Source organism: Carassius auratus, chromosome 19 (genome assembly GCF_003368295.1).
Source record: "Carassius auratus strain Wakin chromosome 19, ASM336829v1, whole genome shotgun sequence".
NCBI lineage: Eukaryota > Metazoa > Chordata > Actinopteri > Cypriniformes > Cyprinidae > Carassius > Carassius auratus.
In genome coordinates, this window is record NC_039261.1 from 6,038,228 (window position 1) to 6,051,838 (window position 13,611).

At 38.0% G+C, this 13,611-nt stretch overlaps 1 protein-coding gene across 2 annotated transcripts in view; it reads right to left on the bottom strand.

Annotated features, from left to right (window-relative positions):
• LOC113119240 (CD209 antigen-like protein E) overlaps positions 1-13,611 on the bottom strand; it is a 142,388-nt gene that overhangs the window by 33,985 nt on the left and 94,792 nt on the right. Inside the window, exons 2-5 of one of the 2 annotated variants that reach the window (XM_026288544.1) lie at positions 7,530-7,832; positions 7,290-7,417; positions 7,091-7,197; positions 6,808-6,991 (exon numbers count right to left, since the gene is read on the bottom strand). In XM_026288544.1, coding sequence (XP_026144329.1) covers positions 6,832-6,991; positions 7,091-7,197; positions 7,290-7,417; positions 7,530-7,832 — 698 coding nt within the window. In that variant the 3' untranslated portion in view covers positions 6,808-6,831. Of the gene's footprint in view, positions 1-6,807; positions 6,992-7,090; positions 7,198-7,289; positions 7,418-7,529; positions 7,833-13,611 lie in introns of those variants that run through there. The other variant, XM_026288545.1, reaches the window with a different exon arrangement.

A 13,611-nucleotide genomic window follows, 5' to 3' on the forward strand; every position in this document is an offset into this window, starting at 1 on the left:
TGCGAGGCTCACCCAGTTTGTCCCCGCCGGACGCTGGCAAGAGCCTCCTGGCCACCTATCGTTACCTTTTCTGTCCGCCATCCGGAGAGGCTTACCCGTTCGATGCGCGTGCTCCCTTCGGACGCCGGCGAGAGCCTCCCGGTTAGACAACCTTACCTTTTCCTTTTCTATGGTCAGCGAGGCTTACCCATTCGATGTGTGTGCTCCCTTCGGACGCTGGCGAGAGCCTCCTGGTCAGACTTGCTTTACGTTTCCACCCTACGGTCGGCGAGGCTTACCCGTTCGATGTGTGTGCTCCCTTCGAACGTCGGCAACAGTCTCTCGGCCACACAACTTACCTTTCCATTTGACGGTAGGCGAGGCTTAACCGTCCGACGCCACGAGTCTCGTCCTCTCGCCAAATCCTGCAAAAAAAAAAAAAAAAAAAAAAAAAAAAAAAAGCTACCCTCAGCTACTCTCACATCTTTTAACCCCGTCTGGCGAGGCTTACCCGTTCGATGTTCTGAGTTTGAGGCCCCATCGGATGCTGCGAGAGTCCTCCCAGTCGGGTTTTCCTTTCCAACCCTCCCCGTCCGCCGAGGCTTACCCGTCTGTCGCGTGCGCTCCCTTCAGACGTCTGGCGAGAGTCTCCCGGACGGGCCTATGCTTGCCAGCCGCAAGTGAATCTCATCCAGCCGATGCCGTGAGTCGGGATCTCCCTTCGGATGTTGCCAGAGTCCTCCTTGTCGGCTGGCCCAAAAGCTTTTTATCTGCCTAACCGAGAGGACCCAGACGTCCGTCATCCTGAGTCTCAATCTCCTGTCGGAGGCTTCATGCGCCCTCTCGGTCAGCGTTAGGCCCTTCACCCACTGAATAGCAGGGGCTATCAGCCAGTAGGGCCCGTACACCGACACCGTGACCTATTCCGGTCGAGGCAACTCGGGTCCTCCCGGTCGGGCACCACAACCACGCCGATCCTCCTCATCGGCCGGCAGGGCTCACCGATCCAACGCCAAAAAACTCCAGTTGAGCATCGGCCCGAGCCCTACCGACCGGGCGCCAACAACCACGTAGTTCACTAGCTGCAGCCGGTAGGGCCTACTCTCTCAACGCCCAAGTCGCTCCCTCCGGAGTACGTAGGCCCGTCCAGCCTGCCAACGAGATAACTTCTCAAAAACCAATCAGCCCCCGCCAGTACTCTGCTTTTTGGGGGGCATTCTTTAAACTGGCGGCTGTCCTCCTGTACATTTGCCTTTTTGGGGGGTACTCTAGCTTCGGGCAATTCCCGAGCTCGGAGCCCTTCCCCGGACAGCACGCCAAATACGCATACCATACCTCAGCTAATTATATGTAAGCGTGAACTAGTGAAATGTAATTATCAATGAAGATTCGGGAGGAGCGCGTCAGATACTTAGCCTAATCATCACAGGTGGACCACAATCAAGTAATCAATCCCACAGTATAAATATCGCTGACTTACCTCTATCCATTGACGGTTTATCAGCATCCCTCCTCCACCCCATCTCCTCACTTCAAGTTCACTTTACAATATACGGGGAAGGGGGGGTACTCTAGCTTCGGGCAATTCCCGAGCTCGGAGCCCTTCCCCGGACAGCACGCCAAATACGCATACCATACCTCAGCTAATTATATGTAAGCGTGAACTAGTGAAATACACGCGCATATAAATTTCACTCGCGGCTGGCTTGACGGTGTTTTTCTGAAGTGCGGCTGGCTTGACCGCAGTCTCCTACTGTCGTTCTATTTCCAAAGCACGCAGCTCGTCTTCTGTAAACTCTGGTTCAAATAGGTATGGTTCTGGTTCTTGACTGTCTGAGAAGTCACCCTCTTCGTCTCTCTCAAAATCAGCCATGTTCATCGCCATTCGTGTACTGTAAGGAAAATAGCCAGGCAGGCAGCTACTATTCACGCCAGTATGTTGACGGAAGTCGTGGGATTTCATGTGTTGCGTGATATCTCTGCGCCGAAGTAGCAGTGCTTCGCCTAAGCAGCAGTGCTTCGCCTGTGCTTCCCCATAATATAGTCCCAAGCCAATATCTACCTAGGAAATCGCCTAGTGTTAATCTGGATCGCTATTCGTACTCGTTGTGAATACGCAGTCCACAAGAAGTAATTAGGTGGGTTTTTTTTATTTTTTTGATCACTTTTACTCAGGCCATGCTAGCTGGCAACAAAGGATTCCATTCATTGTGCTAAGCTAAGCTAACGCCGACCCAGTCAAACTAAAACAATGCATGCACTGACACAAAAATGCATTTGCCCACCTATCTAAATGTAGGAAATAATGTGAATTAGCCCTATTTCAAAAAACGGTGGAGTGTTCCTTTAATATTCAAGAATGTCATAGAGAAAATATGAAATAAATGTAATGTTATTGTTTGTTATTTAAATTTAATGTTATTGATTAACAGTTGTAATGATTTCCAAATTTGCACTCATTAAATAACTATATTCCCTATATCTATATTTGTAAGTGCTTTATTGTAAAAAAAAAAATTCTATGTTTACACAGAATTGATTCTTCTTTCATGTATCCTTGCTTCTGAAAGAACACATACACACAACATTATTTCAAAAGAATTGTCTTTGCAAGTATTCCCATAAACACAGTCTGTTATTTCTTCAGTGAATGAACAAACCTGCTCATTATTATTTTGGATCCATTCATTCGGTCTTAAAGGGGCAGCAGCCTTTAAATACCTGGTGTTCCATTAGTGGCACCTGCTGTCAGAGAGTGACATATGCGCCTCATTCACAAAAGTAAAATAAGACCATTCTGTTTTTACTTCTAATTTTTTAATTATACAATCCAAAAAACATGTATTTAGCCAGGGCCGCTGCTGGCCAAATGGGTGCCCTAAGTTGGATTGTATTGTGCCACCCTATGGGGAGAAAATAGTAACTTTTAGTAGTAAAAAATGTAACTTTTTTCTTCATTATAAAGGCTAATACAGCATGTTGTCTAGGCCTATGCCATGCCTCATCTTATTTGTTTTTGTTCATAAATCTTTTGTAAGCTAATTGTCATTAAATCTTACCGTTTTATTGTTGATGTGCATTTTAACTAAAAATAACAATGAATCCACCTATTTTTAGTCTTAATAGGTGAAAGGTGTATAGTAAGCAAAACAGACAATCATCTTTTATTGTAAAACCTGACTATATCGCGAAATCGAAAGTGAAAGCACCCAAAGCCAGGCTTATAACAAAAGAGTAACTTCTAATATTACTGGATAAATAGAAACTTTTTTTTGTTGTTGTTGTTTGTTTTAGGACTTTAGTTTCCATATAACTATAAACTATGATAAAAGTTCATCACCGTGCATTGATTAACAGCATGTTGAAAAAAAAAATGCAACCAACTGAGAAAGTTGCAAAAGAGCGACCAGTGGGAAGAATAAGACTGGAGCTCTGAATGGGCTCGGTGCCAATGATCTGATTTAAGTGATCTGATTTGCCCAAATTCATTGAAGATCTGATTTGTAGCACTTGAAAAGTAAAACTAGGATTTCCATTCTCTTGCTCCTAAGACAGATGTGTTCAGTATCATCACCACAGAAAGAAAGGCAGACTATGAGGTGTGGACAGATATCATGTACTGTTGAAACAGGAAGAGGCGGCACCAATTTGTAAAGATTAATAAAGAATACAATGGACTTCATTTAAACTTCATGATATAAACACTCTTACAATGGGCACAATCTGATGGGAGCTGTGGTAATGGCCAATAACAGCAGTAGGAGTAAAAGTTGTAGAATGTTGTGCAAGTACGCTTGTGCAATATAATATGATTATTGTATGAATTATTACTACTACAACATGCTCTTTGTTGAGTGTTCTTCCTGATGGGCTATGTGAACCAAAATTTAAGAAACATCAAATGCTGAGAAAAATGTATCTGACGTACCATTGGAAGTGTTTGCCTTTGCAGCTTTTGGTCTTCTTCATAAATGCACAAGATGGTCAAATTCAAATCCCATGACAGGCCTTCCTGAAATATAAACATGTTGAGACAGTGTGTTAAAATGATCTGTGACCAAAATATTTGATTAACACATAATATAAGGATGCGTTCATTAAAGCAAATCAGTTATAACTAAAAGTCTTCAACATTACCTGTGAAGGGTTGATCCTTTGAAGGACTTGTTCAGCCCCCTTGACAGCTTCTTCAATATCAGCATTGGGAGCGTGGAGTTGAAGTTCCCTGTTAATTCTAGCAGAGCGAGAGAGAGAGAGAGAGAGAGAGAGAGAGAGAGAGAGAGAGCGAGAGAGAGAGAGAGAGAGAGAGAGAGAGAGAGAGAGAGAGATTTTACAAGAGAGGGCTTCTTTAAAGATCTGCTGGATTACAGGTTGTTGTGGAGTATGTAATCCGACGTAACTGCAAGACAGAAAAAACACTGAATTACAATTACATCACAAAAAGATATTAAAGGTGTGGCAAACTTAGTGGTTACTGTGCTTTACAAATAGTGTAGAGTAAAAACACAGTTACTGTGGTAAAATCCTGGTAAGTGTTGTGGTTATTGTGTGTTAGTAAATACAAATACCAGAGTAAAACTATGGTTACTATGGTAAACCCATAGTAAATGTCGTGGTTATTGTGTGTTAGTAAATACAAATACCAGAGTAAAACTATGGTTACTATGGTAAACCCATAGTAAATGTCGTGGTTATTGTTCGTTAGTAAATACAAATACCAGAGTAAAACTATGGTTACTATGGTAAACCCATAGTAAATGTCGTGGTTATTGTGTGTAAGTTAATACAAATACCAGAGTAAAACTATGGTTACTATGGTAAACCCATAGTAAATATACTGGTTATGTGCGCTACAAATTCCAGAGTAAAACTACGGTTACAGTAGGAGAAGCATGGTAAATATGCTGTAGTTACTGTGTGTGTATTGGCTACACATGACGTGGTCAATCAAAAGTTAGGCTAGTATTGTAAAAATATGCTAAATGTGTGGACTTTTTACAAGATCACGATTATCAGGCGATATTGGGATGGGTGATTTGTTGTGCTTGTATCAGTCATGTCTAAAAGCTGAAGACCCATATGTCACATTATTATTTATTTAAAACTGCAACAGCTCTAACAGTACAGGTTAGCTTAGGCTAATGACAATGGTAGGCTAGCTGAGCAGCCCACTGACCCATAATTTGAGCATAAACTGCCCTTTAAAACACGACCCTGTCTAACGACGTGATGCAGAAATACTGAAATAATTAAAACAATACGCTTAACCACGTGATATCATTACAAAAAGAAGAAGAAAAAAAATATTTACCCTTGCTTACCTGTTTGAAGGTGTACGCGCATCAGGTGAACTGGACGAGCCTCGCTGGTGACGTCACTGCAGCTGAAGATGATGCGTGTTATTTGGACGCATCTGCTCTCCACCGAAATTAATGTGAAGGATTGGTGTATCATATGCACGCAAAAATGGCATTTGGCGTATGCATTACACGCAAATAGAAAGTGTAAAGTCGTGTTATTTATACGCAGACTGATGAGAACGGGTTGCTCGGTGCACAAGATGACGCTGGTGAGCTTCAGCGACTCAAGTGTGTGTATACTCACTTCATTAAGATACCAAGCGGATCGAGATTGGTTCATTCTTTCTTCTGTTGATTATGAGACTCAGCGTCAGTGCTTAGTCGTTCAATTGGGATCTTTTCATTCAAACACAAACCACTCAAATCTGTAATACTGTACATTTTCGGAGAGTTGATTTAGTTCTGTCTGCTATTTATAAAATTATACGGTTTGCGACTGTCAAACGATTGTTTCGAGATGCTCAGAGATTTCTGCATATGATTTACTAACTTAATTTGATAACATAATTACTAACTGTACAATTTAACAATGCAATTTTGGTAGGTTGGCATTAATTAAAAGATCGTAGCTTGCATTAGGCTACCTGTGTGGTTTTATTATTATAATTATTTGTGAAAATAATGATGGAATAAACAGATGTATGTGCACAATTGAGAAATGCGTATTTATGAAGATCACAGCAAATGTCTCACAATGTAAATATTTTATTTAAAAAAATTTAACAAAAAATTTTGTGAAATAAATAATTTCAACATTTACGTAATTGGTAAGGGAAAAAGACCATGTGTAGCTGTGTGTACACACCATGTTCAACTTTAATTTCGTGAACTTTAGGTATTTCATTCATTTACGGATGTAAACATTATAAGTTTCAAATGCACTCACTTCACATTTATAGTATAGTAATAATAGCGGTGTAGCTGTTATTTGCATTTTAAGTGATATTATAAATCCAGTAAACATGTAGAAGGTAATATTTGGATTCCTCTGGTAGTCTGGTGTGCCTTTAGCACAATCGGAAGTATCTGTGCACACACTCGCTGTACCTGAAATCCAAGATGGCGGAGATATGCAACTAGCCCATAGGCCAGCTCCCCATTTTAATGATATGGCCAGATGATAATGACCAGAGATATAGAGCCATACGTCATCTTTAATGATAACATAAGGGTAACGTGTAAACAGCATGCTAAATATAAATAGAGTATACTTTATATAAATAAAGTAAAGCAACCTGGGGTTTATCTTTAAAAAAAGTAACCATATAAATAATGGTAAGCCATGTATGTAGGAATAGTTGAATAGTATGAACATTTTGTGTGTGTGTGTGTGTTTTAGAGCAAAATACAATGCTAGCAACTAAAAATTAATACACATAGAGGCCTAAACAGGTATTATTTCTAGATCAGGAGTGTTAAGTCCTGAAGACTTGAGCTGTAAAGAAACTAAATAAAAAAAAATAAAACCCTGTGAACAAAGTGTGTGCTGTTCCTAGGGATGAGATCTCGTCTCACAGATCCATTGATAAGCACTATTGCAATCAACATCAATCCACCCTATTAATTCAGGGTTCTTTTTTAAATAAGTCACAGCACAATTCTCTCGTCTTCCTCCATTTGGCTCTGTTATATGTCCACTGGATGCCCAGAACCTGCAACAGCAGATCAGCATTAGATGTTTAGTGCTGCTTTCTGCGTGATATGATACCGACTGTGAGAATCACATAATAATCCGTTCAATTCTTTCTCACCCAGACTTCACGCTGGTGCCATCAACCCATTTCCATCTGCCCTCTTCCTCGGCGTCAGTTACACCAATCCAGAATTCTCCTTTATCAGTAATTTTTGTAACAAAATCCTAAATAGATTAAGCAATTAAATGTGTATATCCTGAACCCACAATGTACACATTTTATATGACATCACAGACATACAGTATCTCTCACTCACTTGTTCCTCTCTGTTGTTTATGATGATCAGATCTGCTCCTCTTTCTGTACAGTCTCTTCTGCTCTCAGTCCAGCTCTTCTTCATTGAGGACATGAAGTATAAGCTGAAAGTAGGGTGTACCCATCCATCTGTAAACACAACCAGTTCAGTTATTAGCTTATTATTCCCTCCTAGAGTACAGTAAATAATGACACTTGTTTTTAGTAATAGCATATTGCTTAGTTGCAGTTCAAAGATCACCTGTTTCATTGATAATCTTCTGCAGTTGATTAAACTGGTCTCTTTGTTTAGTCGGGATGTCATTGTTGATTAACAATCCATTCCTTTCATTTGTCATGTTTATGTACTTGGTTAGAAGCAGGTCACTCTGTTCTGTGAGGTTGTTAATCTTGGTTAGTAGCTTGTGTGTCTCTTCTGTGCAGGTTGTGTTCTTTGTATGGATGTAGACACACAGCACTATGACCGCAGTCAACAGAAGAACACACAGCAGCAACAAACACACTGCAGCTGTTCTGAAACGTCTGATCTTCACTGAATCACTTCCTGAAAGTGACAGGTATAAAGATAAAAGTTTCTTAATTTCTACACCCAATAAGATGAAAGTTTGCTTGTATTTTACCTGATTGTTGAGGTGTATGGTTTGCCCTGGTGCCTCTGTCCATATCCCATGTTCTGTCAGTGTTCACATTGCTGTAAATAGTCTCAACCATTTTTGAGTAGATTTCCTTCAGTCGTATAAATAATGTATGGTCTTTTAAAGACTCCACTCTTAGCAGATGAGCTGAAAATGGACAAAGTGTAAAAGTGTGTTATATCCTGTTTGCCTATATAATCATTGTCACATGATTTGGTTTTGCTTTGTTTCACACCTTGTTCCGGGCATCATCAGCATATTTATAGTTACAGAATAACAGAAACTATCTGAAGTCAATGTGTTAAGTTCAAAATCACATGGCAAGTAAAATTTAACAACGCTACAAGAAATGTTAAGCCCTTGCTGGATTTAACCATGTTTAGAATAAGTTGAAAGTATTATCTGGATTTTGAATGAAAACTTACTGAAATGTGAGCTCATAGCATCTCATCACACACTGCTGCTGTTCAGAAGCTAGTTCATGAGCAAATTCCTCATGATACATGGAGGTAAATTAGTTTTCATGCAGTTCTTTCTCACATTAGATCATCATTGACAGGTTTGTTATTGACTTAAAAGTTCTATACTAGTATGAGAGGAACACAACAAACACACTGTAGCTGCTCTGGAGCTTTGTTCAATCTTCTGAGTATAATTTCATATTAATTAATTCCAAGCTTTTGAGGTGCCAGGAATGTGTGTCCAAGGATAAACATCTGATCGATGACCATACTTTCAGGGTGGATCGCACTTCACTGAGGTAAGTTACGTTGTTTAGGTTACAGAACAATGAAATATGAAAGCTTGCATTTGATTTAATTATTTATACATTTCTAGATTATTGGTGCAATTAAATATATAACATGTTGAGTCTGTCATTGTAAACCATTAAAAGTCTTATTCGGACTTAAAATAAAGTTTCTTTATTTTAATTTAATTTACATTTTATTTTCATTTATTACAATTTTTGTTATTACAATTAGGCCTATCATAACGTAAACAATAATTTGGTTTGTCATACACTCAAAAAAAATGAAATGTTGGGTTTAATTAAAAATATTATGTCAACAGGTCCCTTGCAATTTGTTTAAGTAATCTCAACAAACAATAATTTAGTTCATTTTACAAAAGAAGTTTAAGTAAACCTTAGTAGACTCAACAAACAACAATTGAGTTAATTATAAATGAAAATCGTAATTAATGATGACAAGAAAACTGAATAATGCCACTTCAGAAACACCACCCCCTTTAATTAGGATTTAATAAGTCCATAACACTGAATCAATAAATCAGAGTTCAGCTGCTCAATACAACTGAACATATAGATCTTCTCTTAATTACAGTTTATCAAACAAATCACAAACATCTTTGAGACGGAATGTTTCAACCATTTCTTTATGTCCTAAAATATATCGGAACAAGTTCATTAATTCAAACTGCCCCCCCAGACCAGACCCAATCGCTCATTGTCTGGTGACGTCACACTCGTGGAACACGAAATGCATTATGGGTATAGCCGCCATTTGTAAGGTATCAATGCTAGTGTGTTCAATTGGGAGGATTGTGTTGGTCTTAAATGTGGTAAAATGGTATGTTCTTGTTGTGCGATAGGCTGCACATCTAGTCTCATGACAGAACGGGTCACAAAGCTCAGATGCTGAAATTAATGCAAGCGTCATGCGCTTCAGTCTATGTAGTAAACAAACCCGCACGTCTCTGCCATTCATTCACACAGAGACGCGCAGAACACGGATTCATATTTCAAACAACTTTTGCGGCTTAACATTTACAGATACTGGTCCATATGGAGATTTGATTTGATTAATTTATGCTAACTTTGACAAATTCCATGACTGTCTATATTAAAATATAAGTTTAATTTTCATGACTGGATTTTGAGATTCTGTCCTCATTTTCTTTCGCGGAAATCATAGCGCTGAACCGGGTTTGAACGGGACCTCGGTACTACCGGTACTTAAAGAAACCTGGTACCGTCACATTTACATTTATTTAGAACCGACTTGATACCGAAGTACCGGGTCTTTTGACAACACTATACCATAAACAAGATAATTTACAATGTCTAAGTATGAGGATGAAGGTAGCAATGCGGGCCAGCACTCCAACTTAATGCAGCCAGCTCATATGGATCTATGTTATGAATGGATGACCATTTCTCCATATAACGGTCACTGGCATCTTTATTGAATTTATTTCGGTACTGCCTTTTCTCAGTCTTCTTTTCCTTCTCCAGGTTTGCGAGTTATATTTACTTATTATCTAGACAGTTATCTAAGTAGTTATATTAGTTATTTATTCTATTATTTACTTCTATTCTTGTGATCGTGGTTGTTTCAGTCAATAGCGATACCTCAAAAATGGCGCCGCGGTGACGTCACACACAACAAAACCACATGTCTGACAAAGAGCGATTAATGCCTGTCTTGTGCTTTGAAAAATAAAAATAAATACAGAATTCATATTTTCTAATTTTATTTGTCCTAGCTTATAATTTTTGTGGATATAATGAGTAAGTTTAGAATTAATTATTTTTAATTACTATATTGAAAAAGAAGCTTATTTTGGTGGACTTCAAAGTATTGCGGTAAGTTACGTGAGTGGACTCTCTTCTCGTTCTGTTCCCGCTTTAGTCTACATGCTAAATAAACAAAATGGACATTCGTCGTTTTTTTAATAAACCCACTAGTAAAAGTGTGGAGTTTTCTAACTCTGGCACTTCAACCATCAATTCCACTGCTGCTACTGACACAGCAACCGAGGCCGGTGTTGCAGTCGATTCTGTTCCCCTTTGAATGTCTGTTTCCCCTCGGGTTGCCAGGTCCGTGTAATAAACCCAACCAAATAGTTAATCAAAATTTTCCCAAAGTAGCCTAAATTCCACGGATTTGGCAACATACCCGCATGCAAATGCACCAAACACACCTGGATGTAAGGAAAGCAAAAAGGGACAAATTTCTTGCTACACTGCAGGCAGCATAGTCAAATTATTCTCACACTCCCGTTCCCGTTATTTTTTTTTTTATTATTATTCATCTTGCAGTTGTTCCGTTATTTTTGTCTTTTGTTTTTACATTTCAAGTTGAAACACCTCTCGTCTTAAATTTATTTTCAAGTTTAAAATTTAGGACAGTATTATGAACTATTTGACTTGCTGTACATCCAGTCACGCTTCTTGCGCACGCTAGTTCTGATCATACGTATAGTAACTCGGCAACTACGCAAGAATTCTAGTATGTTTGCATAAAGGGAAACAGACATTCTGAGGGGAACAGAATCCACTGCTATACCGCATCTGCTGGTAGGTGCCCCCCCACGCACAAAAGTGAAACTCCGCCTATGTGCTACACTTCTGCAAGAGGGTGACAGAACAACAATTACCCATAATACACTGCAAAATCCTCAGCCAATGAGATTCAAGTCTGTATTGGTTTTATTAATCTTGTACTTTTATGCAAAAATGTTATGTTGGCTGAACAAATAATTTTTAAGTGAAGCTGACAATACACACTTTGTTGAATGAACTAGACTAAATTAAGTAAACATTGTTAATTTTTTTTTTTTTAAGTAATCACAACAAGAACGGATTAAGTAAAATTGGCAAAAGTGAAAGTACATTTTTTGAGTGTACTTGATTTGTGTTTATAATTATTAAAATAATAATGATTTGCAAAGAAAAAAAAATGATAACATCACTGTACATTATTTATTATTTTTAGTGCCTTGAAATTCTCCTGTCTCTTAAGAAATACAATAATGTTTACAATAAAGCGAATATTTTACCATTTTATTTTATTATTGTTCTTTTTTTAAGTGGTTCTAAAATCATAATACATGGAATATTCGTTTGACGTCACAGCTCAGGATGAATGGGGTGGGAAAACATCTTGTCATTAGTATTGTTGCGTAATAATGCTCACTTTGATTCTTCAGTTTGCACGTGAGTAATTTCAACTGCGTTTTATTCCTTTATTTTGAACCCTGTCAAATTAGGCGGTTTTCAAAAAGAGTGGGATTGGTACACGTTGAAGTTTGTAATATAAAAGAATGTTATTGTGACATCTAATATATATAAGATAACAAATAAGTTAATGGTCCATATATCTAGGCCTACATTCTAGCAGATATCTGGGTAAGCACCCCCTACCATTTCTATTGAATTGAGCAAGTAAATATAACAAAATAAACACCTTGAACATTTCATTCATTATTACAGTTTATTCACTTTAGTTAAAAGGTAATAAAATATGACAAGATCTCCTAGTTAACCTGTCAGAAAATAAATTATCTTAATTATGTCAGATAACACTTAAGCAAAACATGCTCAGGTCAAAGTGTCTGAATAAGTTTTGGTTCAAAATTTTAACAATATTACTGGTAGTCGACTGTATGAAGAATTATATATGTTATATATATATATATATATATATATATATATATATATATATATATATATATATATATATATATATATATATATATATATATATATATATATTAGTGGTGGGCATAGATTAATTTTTTTAATCTAGATTAATCTCACTATGATCTTGAACTTAATCTAGATTAAATTGGCTCATTCGAATTGCCGTAGCTGGGGTTCAACGGGGACCCGATGAAGGTTGTACCAGTGGGCCCTGTTTGAAATTGTTTAATTTGTATGTTAGTTTATTTTTATTTATTTGTGCTATTTACACAATGCTTAAGTTTTTTTTCAAGTTTGTAGGTGTCAAGGTACAAAAAAAATAATGAAAAAAAAATAATTAAATGTAAAATAGCACTGGATAGTCTTCAATGTAAAAATGAAATATAAAATCAAACCTACATTTATTCAGACACCTTCAACATTTCTCACATTATTACAGTTTTGCTATATATATATATATATAAAAAAAATTATATCTGGTGTCTGAATAATTTTTGGTTTGAGTGTCAAAACTACAAAGTAATTCAATCAAGAGCAGTGCGTGATTTTCATTTTCATTTTATTGCATTAACATTACAGCAGCCAGTAGCTAAATTAGGTGCGGTCACTTTAAGAGACGATGAACGCATCCAATATAATACGGATCCCATTTTTTTCCTCAACTGTTTACTTTCACTTAAGAAATAACTGACAGTTTTTTTCGAGCATAATTTCCAAGGTGGATATTTTTACATATTTTGTATGTATTTGTCGGCACAAGAGCAAAAATAAGCAAATTCGATGTTCAAGTGTTTTGAGACGTCTTTCTCTGCGTGAGCCCTGAACACCAGAACAGCGCGATTACTGAATTGGGCTCTTTCACATCTTTGTGTTTGTTCAAACTGCGATTTGTATTTGTTCGTTCAGGTGCAGGAGGGACTTCAAGGAGAACTTCGCAGAAGAGAGCTCGGTTCAGTGTCGCTGTCCATGATACGCGGCTCTCTCTCTCTCTGCACCGAACACAGCGTGCGAGTAACCAGCTACTCTGTTCAGCTTTTCCGTGTCTTGTGTTTGGATGCTTTAATGTTTTAATCAACAAGCGGTAAGGCGTAAAAACATGTGAAAAAGATAAGCTTTCGTGACGATGCGCAGCAGTGGCCCGTCAACGATCCTGAGCATCTTTTTAGGCTGACCTCAGCCAGTCGGTTATATAAAATATCAAGGTTGAAAGTCATCATAGCTCGCCTAGACCCAGCTCCCAACCC